This window comes from Plasmodium vivax, chromosome 4 (assembly GCF_000002415.2).
Source record: "Plasmodium vivax chromosome 4, whole genome shotgun sequence".
Classification (NCBI taxonomy): domain Eukaryota; phylum Apicomplexa; class Aconoidasida; order Haemosporida; family Plasmodiidae; genus Plasmodium; species Plasmodium vivax.
Genome location: NC_009909.1, coordinates 521,138 through 536,041, shown reverse-complemented (window position 1 = coordinate 536,041; position 14,904 = coordinate 521,138). Strand labels below are relative to the sequence as shown.

The 14,904-nt window shown below is 52.2% G+C and overlaps 5 protein-coding genes across 5 annotated transcripts, besides 11 other annotated features; 3 read left to right on the top strand and 2 right to left on the bottom strand.

Moving 5' to 3' along the window:
• Positions 1-64: 64 nt before the first annotated feature.
• On the bottom strand, positions 65-5,806 carry PVX_003870 (hypothetical protein, conserved; the record flags this gene model as incomplete). Its single annotated transcript, XM_001612963.1, has 3 exons — positions 65-1,519; positions 1,799-1,896; positions 2,026-5,806. The coding sequence occupies 3 exons, from the start codon at positions 5,804-5,806 to the stop codon at positions 65-67; spliced, it is 5,334 nt and encodes a 1,777-aa protein (XP_001613013.1).
• Positions 2,156-2,305: a microsatellite.
• Positions 3,854-3,886: a microsatellite.
• Positions 4,645-4,726: a repeat region.
• A 1,027-nt stretch (positions 5,807-6,833) lies between the features above and the next one.
• On the top strand, positions 6,834-8,439 carry PVX_003875 (hypothetical protein). Its single transcript, XM_001612964.1, has 3 exons — positions 6,834-7,500; positions 7,589-7,644; positions 8,192-8,439. Exons 1-3 carry the CDS (start codon positions 7,249-7,251, stop codon positions 8,436-8,438), a joined length of 555 nt encoding a protein of 184 aa, XP_001613014.1. The 5' UTR covers positions 6,834-7,248; the 3' UTR covers position 8,439.
• Positions 7,803-7,827: a microsatellite.
• Positions 7,917-7,954: a microsatellite.
• Positions 8,440-8,471: 32 nt separating the features above from the next.
• Positions 8,472-9,859, top strand: PVX_003880 (acyl carrier protein 4, chloroplast precursor, putative). The gene is made up of 4 exons (XM_001612965.1): positions 8,472-8,504; positions 8,715-8,962; positions 9,139-9,353; positions 9,524-9,859. Exons 2-4 carry the CDS (start codon positions 8,914-8,916, stop codon positions 9,674-9,676), a joined length of 417 nt encoding a protein of 138 aa, XP_001613015.1. The 5' UTR covers positions 8,472-8,504; positions 8,715-8,913; the 3' UTR covers positions 9,677-9,859.
• Positions 9,070-9,152: a microsatellite.
• Positions 9,508-9,536: a microsatellite.
• A 655-nt stretch (positions 9,860-10,514) lies between the features above and the next one.
• On the top strand, positions 10,515-12,142 carry PVX_003885 (ribosome releasing factor, putative; the record flags this gene model as incomplete). The annotated part of the gene is made up of 1 exon (XM_001612966.1): positions 10,515-12,142. Exon 1 carries the CDS (start codon positions 10,874-10,876, stop codon positions 12,140-12,142), a length of 1,269 nt encoding a protein of 422 aa, XP_001613016.1. The 5' UTR covers positions 10,515-10,873.
• Positions 12,027-12,062: a microsatellite.
• Positions 12,143-12,570: 428 nt separating the features above from the next.
• Positions 12,571-12,614: a microsatellite.
• On the bottom strand, positions 12,584-14,881 carry PVX_003890 (hypothetical protein, conserved). The gene is made up of 7 exons (XM_001612967.1): positions 14,370-14,881; positions 14,106-14,223; positions 13,892-13,972; positions 13,601-13,755; positions 13,272-13,384; positions 12,845-12,909; positions 12,584-12,686 (listed from the first exon to the last, which is right to left on the bottom strand). Exons 1-7 carry the CDS (start codon positions 14,452-14,454, stop codon positions 12,635-12,637), a joined length of 669 nt encoding a protein of 222 aa, XP_001613017.1. The 5' UTR covers positions 14,455-14,881; the 3' UTR covers positions 12,584-12,634.
• Positions 14,525-14,547: a microsatellite.
• Positions 14,639-14,663: a microsatellite.
• Positions 14,882-14,904: the final 23 nt, after the last annotated feature.

Below are 14,904 nucleotides of genomic sequence, written 5' to 3'. Positions count from 1 at the left end.
AAAGCCGCTATAAAGCCTCTGTTTGGCCGCTCTTTGGCCGCTCTTTGGCCGCTCTTTGGCCACCTCACAACATCTCGGGGTGGCCGTACACCCGGAGCATCTGCCGCAAGTAGCTAACCAAGCAGTCCAGACAAATGATGTTCTCATTCTGGTAGTTCCTTTTGTCACTCTCGTCCTTCTTCCTACCACCCCCCGGCTTGCTCTTCTGCATCTGTTGCATTTTTTGCATTTTCTTCCTCTTCCTCTTTTCCGTCTCCTCCGTCATGCAGTTCTTTAGCAGCCTGGAGGACATGGCTCTCTTGGAGAGTTTGAAGCTGTACCCCATGGGCGTGCAGTTCGGCTGGCCTCCATCCACTTCGTTCGCCTTCAAGTGGTGCAGGTGCTCCCGTCCGGCTTCCCCCGCAGGGTAATTCGTTTGACCGTTCACACCGCTTACACTGTTCAGCTCGTTTTCCACCTCGTCCTTAGGCGCTCCCCCCGCCGCTCCGCCTTCACCCCGGCCAAGGGACTTAAACTTCCCGTTGCGAAACTCCAACTCGTCATGCGTACTCTCATCACTGGAGAAGGAGCTGCCCCCTCCGTTGGACTTGACCCGGCTCCTCTCTATCAACCGGTTATTAATATCTACACTTTTCTTGGTACTGAACTTAGAATCGCTTTCTCTATTAAGCCTGCTGTAGATCCTGCCGTACTTGAGGTCACTGCTGTTGTACACGTAGTGCATGTACCTGTCGTGCTTACAGTCGAAGCTGAAGCTATTCATGTTGAGTCGCTTCATTATTTTGTCTCTCCTGAGGTGTTTGCCCTTCCTACAGTCGTCGCTTTGGTCACTCGTTTGCGCGGCGTAGGTGTTTTGCATGTGGGGTTTACCCCTTTGGAAAGTTTTTTTTCTTCCCTTTGGGGAAGCTAACCGGGATGTCTCCCCATTTGTATCCAACCGTTTGTCTTTCCTCCCTACCACAGTGGGGGGGACTTTCCCTTTAGGGGCTCTTCCCTCCAAGCTGCTTACCTCTCCATTGGGTTGTTCGACTGCCTCCCCCTTCAGCCGTCCTGTGTCTTCTCCTTCCTCCGTTTCCCCCCCATTCCGTCTTCCCCCCCGCCTACACTTCTTTATGCTCTTCTTCCTCTTCAGCTTAAGCGGGAAGTAGTGATTGAACGTGAACTTCACAAAGTAGCCGTAAAAGGACCTCCTCCTCCTGCGGGGCCCCCCCTGCCCGCCGTTCAGCTCTGCGTTCCCCACGTAAGAGCAGCTGTCACTGAGGCAAACGTTGTACAGCTGAATGAGGCTGTCCACGTTGCTGCCCGGGTGGCTGCCCAAGTGGCGGCTTGCACTGCCACCTACATTGCCACTTCCGTTTCTGCCTACATTGCCACTTCCGTTTCTGCCTACATTGCCGCCTCCCTTGCCGCCCCCCTTACCATCTCTGTAGCAGAGCAGGTTGAACAAATTTTTAAAGTCGTGGATTTTCTTTGCACACTTGGGCAGGTAGCGCTCGTACTTGCCTTCGCGCGCGCCGCTCTCAGGGTGGCGGCGGTTTGCAGGCCGCCCATCAGGGTGGCGGCGGTTTGCAGGCCGCCCATCGGCGTGGTGGCGATTTGCACTCTGCCCATCGGCGTGGTGGCGATTTGCACTCTGCCCATCAGCGTGGTGGCGATTTGCACTCTGCCCATCGGCGTGGTGGCGATTTGCACTCTGCCCATCAGCGTGATGGCGATTTGCACTCTGCCCATCAGCGTGGTGGCGATTTGCACTCTGCCCATCAGCGTGGTGGCTACTTCGACCGTTGCCCCGCCTGACCTTCCACACGCAGTCCTCCTTACAACAGAATATACTCGCCGTGTCATTGTCCCGAATGAACGCTTGGACGTTATGCCGGTCTGCACTTCTCGCCTCGCCTGTCACGCGTGGGGGTTGTCTTCGCGGGGGAGCGGTGCTAAGGGGGGGATCATCCTGTGCCGCTTCTCTGGGGAGTTGGTCCAGGGGGGGGTCACCACACAGCGGCGCCCGGTCCCCTTCCGCTTTACCGTCCATTTGGAGCGCGGTGTGGTCCTCCTTGTTGGCCTCGCTGAGCGGCTTAGCGCTAAGCTCACTTCGCCCCTTGGACGCCGCCTGTCCATGCCTATGCCCGCCCTTCTTCCTTATGTGCACGAGCTCCAGCGAGAGGAACCCCCCGAATGGCGGGATCTTCATGGAGCTCCGCTTGACACCCACGCACGACTGGAAGGACAGAATGGACGACTGGTGCGTTAGGTAAACTATAATTTTGGGAATGAACTTCTTCCCTCCCCCCCAGCCGGTGCCCACCTCCCGATTGAAATCCTCATACACACGGACGCTTATCATAAAATTTATGACCACGTCCATCAGCGACATGCCGCTGCACAGCCACGACAGGTACTTGTTGCTGTATTCGAGGGTGCACATGTGCTTGTAGCACTCGTAGATCTTTTTATAGAAGCTCTTCGCTTTGTTCTTTTCCTTCTTCTCCGCGCCCTCCTCGGCCCTCCTCGTCCCGCGCGGGTTGGCCAGCGGGGTAGCGGGCGGGTTGGTGAGCGGATTGGCGAGCTGGTTAGCGAGCTGACTAGCGAGCTGACTAGCGAGCGCATCGTCAGGAGGGTCATCCGGCGGGTTGGTGAGCGGATTGGCGAGCTGGTTAGCGAGCGCCGCTTCTCTCTGGCCAAGAGGCCCCTTTGCCGTTTTTTCGCCCTCCCCATGGGCACCTCCATTGGAGCAATCCCCCGCACAGCATCCGTCCAGCCCGCTCGGCCTCTCCAGGTGGGTCCACTTCTCTGCTCCAGTTGGCGCATCCCCCCCTTGCGCTCCTCCCCTTTGCGCAGCTTGATGCCATTTTGGGGGATCTCCCCCCTCGCGGAATGATACTTCCTTTTTGGGGCGGTCTTCCCGTCCGCTTGGCCCCCCGCTCGAGTGCTCCCTCCCCCTTTCGGAGGAACCCACCGCGAGCACGCCCTCACTGGAGGAGCTGCACTCAACCTCCACGTTCCTATACGCCTTGCGCATGTCCAGCACCAAACGCACGTTATGATAAACGTACGAATCGTACGAGCTGATGAATTGCTTAATGACCTTAATGTTCCTCCTTTTGCAATTGAAGAAGAGGTGGTTCTTCATGTTTTTAATTTTCTCTTGCAGGAACTTCCGCGTCTCACAAGAGGGAACACCCCTCGAAGAGCCACTGACAGAGTAGCAGCTGAGCTTCTTCAGATCTTTCAAAATGATAGATTTGTGTAGCTTCTTCTTTATCTTATAAACAGCTGAGTTGTGCTTCTTTAAAATGTGTACAATTCTATTTTTTATATCCCTCTCATCCTCTGCTACTACATCACTTGGAGTGATATTAGCCCAAGGTTCGCTGAGCAAAAGTTCTGACCTGTTCAGGTAATTTCTGGTGTTCCATTTGGTGATTTGGTAAACGATAGACACTTCATCCTTATAGTGGTCATTCAGCAGCTTGTACACATTGGAGTTGCAGAAGATGAGATTCTTCAGCCTCTTTACGTAGTGGTTATTCGATTTGAGGGTCTTCAGCATGAGGGAGTTGCTCTCCGCCACGTTCACCACGGAGCACAGGATGTAGATGTTCCGCAGGTAGGAGAGCAGGTCTTTGCGGTGGTTGCCGCGGTAGTCGCTAACGTGGGGGTGCCCCGAACGGCCCTCAGCATCTCGCTCGGCGTGCCTCTCCCCTGAACGACTGACGTACCCAGCAAAATCGCCCAACACATACTGCATGTAGGATTCAAATATAAAATTAACGAGCGGCTTCCCCAACTTCCTCTCGTTCCGACCCTTCGTCTTCACTATCCTGTTGTAGAAAAGCGTAGAATTGTGCCTTCCACTTAGAACGAACTCGAAAAATAACCTCACATTGTGGAGGAGGCTACTGCTCGGGCGGAACTTGTCTCCTCCCTTTCGCGCTGCTCCACTTCGGGGGGCTCCCTTCCCAAGGCTCCTGTTAAGGACGCCCCAACTCGGGTTCACGCTGTCGCTGTAGCTCTGCGCGCTTTCCACCTTCCAGTTGGTGTCGCTTGTCCTACTTCGTGCATCGCTTCGCCTCTTCGGTGGTTCTCCCCGGCCGTTTGGGCGCTTCCTGTAAGGTTCTTCCTCCGGCTGCTCCTCCACCACGGAGGAGACCCACTCGGGGATGCCACTTCCACCTGAACGGGTCATGCAACTTTCGGCAGCTTCCCTCAACCGCTGCCGCGGCTGCTGCTGCTGCTCCTGCTGCTTTTGCTCACCTGTGTGGAGGCGTCCTTCGCAATCCTTCTCCATAAAACTGCAAACCGGATTGGGATATACCGGCGCAAAACTGACGTGGTGGTAACTGCCCCCCCCTTGTGGATGCCCTACGGGGTGGTCCCCCGAACTGGGCCCCACCTTCACATGCGTGTCTACAGAATCCCCTTGGTGTGATATAAAGTTAACCCGTGCAGGGAGTGAGCTCTTCCTCCTTTCGAGGATGCTATTACTATTGGGGAGATACCTCCGCGGACTTGACAGGGGGGGCAGTCTATCCTCCCGTTTGCCACTCACAGAGCGGAAGTGATCACTGGCCATCCCCCTCCCACCCATAAAATCTGCGTCTAACAAATCATACTGGTCATTATCAAAAGATAATAAAAAAAAAAAAAAAAACATTTTTTCTGTGATTCCGAGGATACCACACATGATGGCATAGGCTGTTAACTTGCACCTCTCACTGCTGGTCGTTTTCACACACAAATAATGTTTTATTATTTTTACCACTCTATCAAATTTCCGCTTCTGCTTCTCTATGTGGAGCATTCTCTCCTGTTGTGTCTGTGGGTAGCTCGCTTGGCAGGTGGGGGGCAGTCGGTCCTTTCCCCTCCCCGAAGTGTTAGTGGCGTCTTTATTGTGACCTCCATTTGGTGTGCCTGCATGGAGAGGGCGGGTCCAACGCAGGGCAGCTTCGCGTTGTCCTTCCTTGCACATGAAGTGATTCGCATGGGTAACTCTGTCATTTTTTTTCTCCTCTTTTTTCTCCTTTTTTTTCTCCTCTTTTTTCTCCCCTTTTTTCCTCTTCCTCCTCTTCCTCCCCTTCCTCTCCCGGCAGAAGGGAGTCCACCCCATTTTGTTCCTCACCCTCTTGTGCAACACCCTGCAGGGGTGACCAGCGGGGGGGCGTTTACCCACCAGTAGTTTTATCGTCTCCCTCAGCCTCCTCCGACTCCCCAAGTTCTCCTTAAAATTCCTCTTTTTCATTTTACCCCCTGGAAGTAGCTCATCCCACGGGGTGGATCCCCCCATCAGGTTGGTCTCCTCATCGGACTCGAGAGACCCACTACTCTTCTCCCCCCCCGAACGACTCCCCCCATCATTGTAAATAGAATTGAGCTTCCTCATGCTATAGTAATACTTCCTTAGGTACTTTCCAATTTTTATAGACTGTTGAAATCCCAGGAAGGTAAGGTCTCCCTTTCCTTCTTTAAATGGCCAAATATTTTGAATCTTCTTTTTGGGGGTCCTGGCTCCATGCCTCATGTAAATGACATTCGTCACGCTATTAAATTTGAAATAGGTAAAAAGACACTTCCTACACAGACTCACGTTCTTTCCGTAACTGTCTGCGTTGAGGTACCGGCAGGAGTAGTCGCTTCTGGCTGAGTCGCACGAGTTTTCTGAGCGGCCGCCGGAGGGCGACCGGCTGCGGCGTTTCCTTCCCTTCCATTGTGGGCGTCCGGCGGGGCTCTCCTCCTCGATAGATCCTTCCGCGACTGGATGTTCCCTGGTGGGTTGTTCCCCTTCTCCAGCCCCCTTGCGAGCCATCATCCCAAGAGGCGCTTCGCTTAATGCGGACCGCTCCTACGCAAACGAAGCGGCATACAATTTATCACCTACCTCCGATCGTGCGTAGGGGGATGCTTCGTCAGGTACAAACGGAGGGGTGAAGGAGATGCAGGGGAAGCGATGGCGGGACGATGTCGCGGTGGATTCTTCGTTCTGTTGGCGGCGGCCAGGTGGAAGTTGCGGGTTAGCGCTTCGCCGGGGGCTTCACCTGCCGCTTCAGCGGCCGATTTGCTGGGCGCTCCCCAAACGACGCGTACGCAATGCCCTGCAAGAGGCTTGACTGGGCTGGGGCCAACCGCTCCCTATCCTTATACACGGATCGCGCTCGGAGGCACTCGCCTACGCCCGTGCGTGCGTAACCGAACAGAGGCTGGCTCGCGAAAGTATCCGCTGGGATGTGCGCAGTGGAGGTCCTCTCTTCCTGCGCCTATCCCAACGGCTCTCTCTCCACGGCATCCTCCCCCCTTGGTCGGAGTTCCTTGCAAGTCGCCGCTGCCCTGAGGGGTTTCTATTTCACTTCCAAAGGTGAGTAGAGCAAAACGCGCGCTTCTTTTTGCGACGTTTCAAATTGGGGTTAGCCCTCCCCCCCGCTTCTTCCCTGTGGAAAGCACTCGCCAGTTCGAAGCGCAGGCGCGGTGGCATCAGTTCAAAGCGAAGTCACCGTGGCATCAATTTTGATGTTGAGGGGCAGGCGTAGCTGTGCTGCTCCGCATCGGCACATTCACAGGCGTATGTAAGGTACATGTACACATGGAGTTTTTTTTTTTTTTTTTTTTTTTTTCTTCTTCCTTTTTCTACTTTTCTTGGCGCTGTTCCAATCTCATTTGCGAGTCCCCTTACGAAGGTGAGACTTCTCCCCTCCTCACGTGATGTGTCACCGGCCTCTTCGCAACAATCCCACTGTGCAAGGAGGAGGCGTGTACGTGGGGGAATGGAAGTTGTTTTGATTGGGTGGTTGACATAGCTTCGGTTTAGCTTAACTGTACATGTTTTTTTTTTCTTTTTTTTTCCCCTTTTTTTTCCTTTTCCCATTCGCGGAAGCTCTCCACAGCGCGCATGCATGTGGCCTATTTTGTTTTCCAAATGGACGTCAAAAAGGGTACCACCCACAGGGGGGAGGCGGCCATCCCCTCTGCACAGTTGCATGCACACACAGGAGTGATAGCAGTGGTAATAGCAGTGGTAGTGGTATGTCCTTACGCGTGCGCGTAGGGCGCGGGTGAGTGGCTCCTCCGGGGTAGGCCCTCCAAAAGGGGATGCCCTCCATTTTGTGAAATACCACCGCGGCTCATTTGCGAGTTTGCTGGAGAATCCCTCCCCCTCGGGAAGAGTAGCCTAAACGGTACGACCACCACTACCGCCACCCCCCCCTTCGCATCTTCCTTTTGTCCCTACACGCCTGCTCATAAGTAGCTCCTAAAACGATGAGGATGGCATGCCGCTTAGCTCCTCAAAGGGTACACTCCATGGTGGCGTTGAACCCGTGCGCACCCCCCATTCGACACGCTAAAATGAAAAGACATCGATGGGGGAGTGACCCATGGGGGGGTTCGCCAAAAAGGGGAGAAAAAAAAAAAAGATTAAGTAGAAAAAGAAGAAGGATGTGCCCCCCTCAGATTCGATCCCCCCAAAAGGAAAGAAAAATATATAATGCGATGAAGTTTTCCCCCGTTTGTGTAAACATCCATTTGTGTGGCTCCTCCCCTCAACCGTTTGCTTTTACTTAAAGTGGGGGTACGCATAGTAAGTGCCATTCGTGTGTAGGGGGGGTGCTCCAAAAAAAAAAAAAAAACGAAAGGAGGTTGCACACAGAGAAAGGGGTACATACATCTGTGTTCATAACGACGCGGAGGGGGGTGCCCATGTTTGGCAATTAACCTCCGTTTGGGGAGGAAGGGCTCATCATATTGCCTCCTCATTACTGTGTTGCAAAAAGGGAGGCGCTAAAAAAGGTATCATCAACGTGCACACAGCGGGACGATCGGTCAAAAAGGAGATTTAAAAAAAAAGGCCCCCCCACAATTTCTTTTTAAGCGGTGGTGTACGTGGGGCAGTGGCAGTGGCAGTGGAGGTGCCTGCCTTATTTCCACTCTGGCTCGTTGCTCCAAAAGGATAATAAAAGGAGAGGTAGTGGCACCCCTCGCTTGCGCGAAGTGGATGCACAGGTACCGTTGCGCTCGAGGGGGGTGGTTCCCCGCCCTTCAGCTGTTCCTCTCTCTGCACGCATCTTTCTTCATCCCCCCTGCCGCGGTGCCCATCAAGGCAACCGCTCAGTGAAGCGGTAGATTTTTTCACGCGGCGCAATTTATCCCCTACCACGGGTACACCTCGGAAGGATTTTTTTTTTTTTTTTTTTTTTCTTGGAAGAGAGAACATACGACAATTAAAATTATCTCCTTGTGGGGAGGGCGACTCGGTTTTGTTGTCCCCCGAGGGAAAGGAAAAGCGAGGAAAAAAAAAAAAAAAAAAAAAAAAAAGAAAAAAAGAAACACATTCAATCGAATTGAAGTTAACTGAAGGCAACACGATCTGCATCCTGGAGAGAAAAAAAAAAAAAAAAAAAGCACAGCGTTTACAACGGGCGAAGGATGCTCAACCACATTGGAACTTCTAACCCAAGGGGGAATGCGAAGGAGTAACCTCACTTCTGTGTGAATATACGAGCAGGCCTACACCACATGTATGTGTATGCCCGTGTGCGCTTATCTGCCTGCAGACCGGACGAAACCGTCGACCGAAGCTGAGGATTTGAACCGCGCACGGGGGTTTCCACCCCCCGAACTGTGCGTGACACCCAATGGGGGACATCCCCTTGAGGAGGAAAAAGTAGGAAGGGTTACTCTATTGACGTCCACGTGTATTTTTTTTTTTTTCCCCCAATTTCTCACAGAATACACAAATCGATCGCTGCACCCTTCGAGGGGCACCCCGCCAAACGGTTTGATAAAAGAGGACAGCCAGGTTGAGCCGCTCGAAACGAGGCGATCCTGCTGAGCGAGCAACTGGATGTGTAGCCAACAAAAGGGAAGAAAAAAAAAAATTAAGCAAGACATAAAGACAAACCCCCGTTTGGCACCACCCCAATAGCTATGATGAAGGCCATTCTGCTTTGGTTCCTTTTTGTATGCGGCGTGTTTGGTAAGCATTACGTGAGTGTTTCGTTTTACCTTTTTTTGGGGGGGGATTCCCTCGATTGGGTTTCCAGTGAATACCTACAGGGGTGAGTGCGAATGCTCCCCACACGGCTGATTCTTTCACCGCTCATTTCCTCACCGCCGCTCCTTTCACCGCTCCTTTCACCGCCCCCCGCGCAGCCTTCCGCCAGTCGGGGAACAACCCGCTGTGCCAGCAGAGCGGCAACCGGAAGGGGCGCCTAAGCTACAGGAAAACCACAGGTGGCCAGGGAGCCACGGGCAGAAGGGGCTCTGCCTACTCCCTGGGAAGCACCTTCGACGATATAAAAAAAATAATTTCCAAGCAGCTGTCCGTGGAGGAAGACAAGATACAAATGGAGTCAAACTTTACCAAGGTGCGTTCGAGAGGAGTGTCCACTCGGTTTAGCGGCATCCGCGGGGGGGCGCCCCTCTGCGCAGTTCTCCCGCCGCCATCACCACTGCCATCGCCATTGCCACGACCATCGCCACCGCCTTTACCACCGCCGCTATCACCACCGCTATCTCCATCACCGCTTCACTGCAGGACCTGGGGGCGGACAGCCTAGACATTGTAGAACTCATCATGGCGCTCGAGGAAAAATTTAACATAACCATCTCGGACCAAGATGCGCTGAAGATAAGCACCGTGCAGGATGCGATTGATTTTATTGAGAAAAATAAAAAATCGGATGCGTGAAGGTGTCAAAAGGGACCCTGTGGGGGGTCTCCCAGGTGGTGCCGGCACGGGGCGACGTGGGTGCGAAAAGTAAGCAGGAAGAAACCCAGCTGCTTTTTCACTTCCACCGCTTCTACACTCACTGAGTTGCCCCCAAAATTTGACTCTCCTTTTTACTGCCAACATTTTCCCCTATTCATTCGCAAACTGGAAAAAAAAAAAAAAAAAAAAACAATAAAATAGAGTAAAAATAACGTAAAAATGACGTAATAATGACGTAAAAATGACGCAAAAATGACGTAAAAATGACGTAAAAATGACGTAAAAATGACGTAAAAATAAAACAAAATAACCCCCGCTGTGGCTTCCACCCTCGTGTGTGTATCATTTTTCGGCGGACTAAGCTGCTACGCTTTTCCTGCCCACGGGGAGCCACCCGCCCGGTCTAACCAACCTTATCAGCGTGCTCACCTCGAACTGGTTAACTTCTTGTGGAGGGGGTAGCCACCCTTGCAAGAACAATGCTAAGTGGGAGGATGAGAGATCTCCCCGCTTCGCCCCCCAAGGGTTTCTCTTTCTTCACGCGGTTTCCTCGACAAGGGAACGTATCCCTCCACTGCAGAGTGAAACCACTTCACGTTTTTTTTTTTTTTTTCTCGAAGAGGTTAGTGGCGAGGTGCTTCACTCAAAGGAGGAGCACAACGCGGGTAGCCAAAGTGACGTAAGCACTTTCGCTCCTCACGTGAGCACTCTGCCAGATTAATAGGCTAATTGCGACCCTTTTATTTTGCCTTTTCCTCCAACTCGCTCAAAAAAAAAAAAAAATTGTGAAAATATAAAAAGGGGGTAACTAACCTTTGGGGGGGATTCCTCACCCGAGGGTAATTCTCCCCATGGCGAAGCTACTCGACTGCTCCCTTTTTTTTTCTCTCTCTTTCTTAGAGGCCGACGGAGAAGGGGCAAATGCTCGTTGGCTGCCCAACGTAGGAGGAATGACCGACGAAAATGCTTCCCAAAAGATGCTGCAAAATGAAAGAGCGTTGACATGTGCATGTACCCGACGAAGTTAAAGCCCCCACCAGAGTGACATCGCCTCTGTGCCGCTTAAAAGGGGGGCATGTAGGAGTGGAAAGCCCCCCCATTCCTGGTTAACACTACCATCGAGAGTAACAACGTATGAAATAAAACCCATTTGAAGATTCCCCCAACGGTCTCCAAATGGCACTCTCGAGGAGGACCCCCCTCTCAAAGACGGTGCTGTGCTACCTCCTCCTGATGGCCCCCCTTTGCAGCATCACCACCAATGCGCTCTGTGACGGGTTCGTTTTAAAGCGCTCCCCCAAGTTGGAGGCATTCCTGACTGGTAGGGACGGCGTAAAGAAGGGGCTCTCTGACGACCTACCCCGAAGGGGCAACCTCACAAAGAGGAGCAACGCGCAGGGGAAGAATGGAAACGCGCTGCATGCCCATGGGAAGAATCGCAACACACTGCATGCCCATGGGAAGAATCGCAACACACTGCATGCCCATGGGAAGAAGGAAAAAAAAAAGGAGGCGTTACTCCACGTGCGTGAAGTTATAAACAGGCAAATGGTGGGCACTGGGAATGAGGCAGACGAGCATGGCGATGAGGAGGAGGAGTACTCCGAGGGGGCAACACGCAGAGGCACCTCTACCCCCCGCGCAGGACAACAGAAAAACCACAGGGGAGGCAGCATGACGAAGGGCGCACCGGGGGGGAAAAACAAAACGGCAGACCTGCACCTGCGCAGTAATATCAAAATAAAGGGCAGCCTGAAGGAGGAGCAGCGGCAGGCCGACGGGGATGAAGCGGTGGGAAGGGGCACAGAAGGGGAACTCCTCTCCAGTGAGGACCCCCTCACGGGAGATGCCGCTTCAACGGGAGACGCACCCCCCGATGAGCAGGACCATGCGGACGAACCCGTCACGGAAGAAGACCTAGACAGCCTGAGCAAAACGTGCGCCGAGAAAATGGAAAGCGTTTACAGCTACATCAAGAAGGAGTCCTACCGATTTAACCTGAACAGCATATCGAATACCCTCTTTGAAAATGAAAAGGTAAAAATAAACGACCAGCTTATGACCATCAAACACATGAGCCACATCCGGAAGAAGGAAAATTTATTTATCATCACCCCCTACGACCCCTACTACGTTAACTTCATATATAACCACTTCGTGAAGGAGTATAAGGAGCTCAAATTCTACGTCAAGGACAGGTCCCTTTATGCAGTTGTCCCTCCCCTTTCAGAAAATCTAAAGAACGAAATTAAAATAAAAATTAAAGAAAAAGTGGAGGACTCCAAGGGGACGCTGCGAAATGTGAGGAAGCAGATGCTGGCCAAGCTGGAAAAGCTGCGCGGTCGAATTGGGAAGGACATTTACTTTTTCCAGAGGAACCACATACAGAGTCTGCACGACCAGACGCGCAAGCGCATTGAGGCCCTCCTCAGCGAGCTCCGCTGAGGTGGTAGCGGTGTTGGAGGTTTGAGCGGGGTTAAGCGGGGTTAAGCGGGGTTAAGCGGGGTTAAGCGGGGTTAAGCGGGGCTAAGCGGGGCTAAGCGGGGCTAAGCGGGGTTAAGCGGGGTTAAGCGGGGCTAAGCGGCGTTGAGCAGGGTCAAGCAGGGTCAAGCACAGTTAAGCCTTGGTTCGCGCGTCCACCCACTGCTACCCCCGGGAGGCCTTCAAAAGGCTGTCCCCAATTTGATATTTTTTTTTTTTTTTTTTTTTTTTTTTTTTTTTTTTCGTTATCCTTCCTCTTAGTTTTTAAACAAATGCACAAACACGCGATTGAGCGGAGTCATTCGCACTTGGCGAAAATTGTGAAAATGAAAAAGTTGGAAAAAGAGGGGGGCTCATGGGGGCCCCCATCGTGAGCACGTTTGGCGATAGAGGTTACTTGGTTACTAAAACAATATGGGGAGCGGATGGGCGCGCTCGCGTCTCCTCCCTGCTGTCCTAAATGCATCCGATGAGCTTCACATTCGAGCCGCACGCCGAGTAGGTAACGCTGCACGGGGGGGAGCGGAAAAATGGAGTGGTGAAATGACGTGTTGAAGTGGAGTGGCGAACGGGAGTGGCAAAATGGAGGGGCTTGAGGGGGAGAACCGGTGTTGCCCCCCAGGTGCCTCGCCCATTGCCGCATTATTCTCCCTCTCCTGGGCCTACTTCTTAATCGTGAAGTTAATAATATCGTTGAGGGAATACGTCTTGTTGTCCCTTATGAAGGTGTTCTGCGGAGGGGAGGGGCAGCGAAATGAAAAGAAAAGAAAAGAAAAGAAAAGAAAAGAAAAGAAACCAAACGAAACATTGGTGAGGGTATAAAGACAAAAAAGGTTAACCGATAGCCTCCCACGAATGCACCTAAGCGCAGGGCCCTTGTCAGGCCATCATAAAATGGTTAACACACCAAATGTGCGCGAACAGAAAGGGTCCCCATTTGCAAGACGGGTCAGGCGTTGCATTTGTGCTTGCCAGGGGGGTAGACGTAGCTGATGAGTGGGACAAAGCACGGAGAGTTCAATCGAAGCACAAATGAGTGAGAGTCCTCCCCCCAGACAGCAGCACCGACAGGTAGGTCTCCTCAAATTATTACATTTCTAGAGTTGTATGAGAACTGCTTAAAAAGTTCCTCCGCGAAGGTGGCTTCGATGATCCCAAAAACGTCCAGGTGAATCTTTAGGGGCTCAATTTTGTTAATTTGGACCTCTGCAAGGGGGGAGTGGCAGTGGGGGTGGAAGGCGTGTGTGCCGGCGCAGGCGGCGTCGTTGTGGGTGCGTTTCCGCAGGGGGTCACAACATCGCGCGGCAGCTCAGCTGCGCCTGTACATTTACTGCTCCGCGCATCTGCGCGTCTGCATGTTTGCGTGTTTTTTTTGCTTTTTTTGCTTTTTCCTTTTTTCGCCCCTCTCCCCTCGGCGCTCACTTATCCGGTAGTCCTCCTTCAGCACCAGAAGCAGAAGCTTGAAGGTTATCTTCAAGAACATCACGGACGGGTCGCCATTGATGACTCTGGGCTCCTTCTCCTTCAGCTTGATGCCGTTGAAGCAGATGGTGAATCCCTCCACGTCGTGGTTGGCCCTGCGTGTGGGAGGAAGAACGCAAAAAAAGGGTGCAACAAAATTGAGCGGTGTAGCCTTAGAACATAACATCTTCACAACTCATCTGGGCGGCGCTTCGAGGCTCGCCTGACAGGGCCGCTAATCCTCCTCATTACTTCAGCATAAAGTTGGAGAGGTAGACGCTCAAGCCGTCCTTCACATTGTTCAGGTATCTCGGCTGCAACTGGGCCACACAGCTGAGGGGGGCGGTAAGAAGGGAGGGAACAATGTAATGGCTCGAACAACTGCGCAGCAAGAGAAATGCACAAGTCCACGCACACACAGCAGCTTCCACATTCCTGTGGAGCGCAACGAGCGAAAAGTCTTTACCTTATCCGAACGATGTTAAAACTTTTTTTGTTAATGATCAGCTCTGAACTTTCGTAAATCCTCTCCAGCGTATTTCTGATGTTCATAAATTTTGATATGTACATTAAGTGGTCGTACTCTGGGGGGAGGGGGGAAAGATGGCATGCACGTGTAGGCACAGCTGCGTGGAGCAAAAAATGGATGGGGGGACCAATCGTAGGTGGGACACATGCATTTTGCGAGTGGGATGACATTCCCGTGTGGATAATGCATGACAACCCTAACCTTCGTTGAACTTGTTAATGATCTTCCCCAACTTGCTCGTTCTTAGTGCCTTCGACTTTTGAACGTACCATGGGTTTTGGGCCATGTTACCACTCTTGACGCTGGTGAATGTGGGCAAATTTGCAAAAAGGTTTTTCCTTCTTCGTTCCGCGAAACATCCTCATGTGGTTGCTTCGTGCGTGGGATGGTTTTCTTTATATGATATGGTGGTATTTATCACGCCATGTAGTAGGGAGAGAAGCACGCTAAATGATTTTCTCCTCCCATTCAAGGATGGGGTTTACATATAATAGTGTAGCTCTCTATGTGCCCTTTAAAATGCGTTCAGAGTGAAAAGAGCGCTGCTCCACCGTTCGGCATGTTGTATATACACCTCTCATGATGTTAATCTCTACACGCAAAAAGGGGGCATCCTTTTGGGGGGAGAAGCATAATTTTTGACGTGCCCCTCAAGGGATCTCCTATACCTGCTGGTACACGAAGCTATTGCAGCGAGTAAACACTTGGTGTTTGCTTCTTTTTTTTTTTTTTTTTT

Coding starts and splice junctions, on each gene's coding strand:
- PVX_003875 (XM_001612964.1), top strand. CDS start 7,249: ATGAGGATGGCATGCCGCTTAGCTCCTCAAAGGGTACACTCCATGGTG. Junction 7,501..7,588: donor TGAAGTTTTCCCCCGTTTGT/GTAAACATCCAT, acceptor ATTCGTGTGTAG/GGGGGGTGCTCCAAAAAAAA. Junction 7,645..8,191: donor GGTTGCACACAGAGAAAGGG/GTACATACATCT, acceptor TTTTCTTGGAAG/AGAGAACATACGACAATTAA.
- PVX_003890 (XM_001612967.1), bottom strand. CDS start 14,454: ATGGCCCAAAACCCATGGTACGTTCAAAAGTCGAAGGCACTAAGAACG. Junction 13,973..14,105: donor TTTAACATCGTTCGGATAAG/GTAAAGACTTTT, acceptor CGCCCCCCTCAG/CTGTGTGGCCCAGTTGCAGC. Junction 12,687..12,844: donor ATTAACTTCACGATTAAGAA/GTAGGCCCAGGA, acceptor CCCCCCGTGCAG/CGTTACCTACTCGGCGTGCG.
- PVX_003880 (XM_001612965.1), top strand. CDS start 8,914: ATGATGAAGGCCATTCTGCTTTGGTTCCTTTTTGTATGCGGCGTGTTT. Junction 8,963..9,138: donor TTTTGTATGCGGCGTGTTTG/GTAAGCATTACG, acceptor CCCCCCGCGCAG/CCTTCCGCCAGTCGGGGAAC. Junction 9,354..9,523: donor TGGAGTCAAACTTTACCAAG/GTGCGTTCGAGA, acceptor GCTTCACTGCAG/GACCTGGGGGCGGACAGCCT.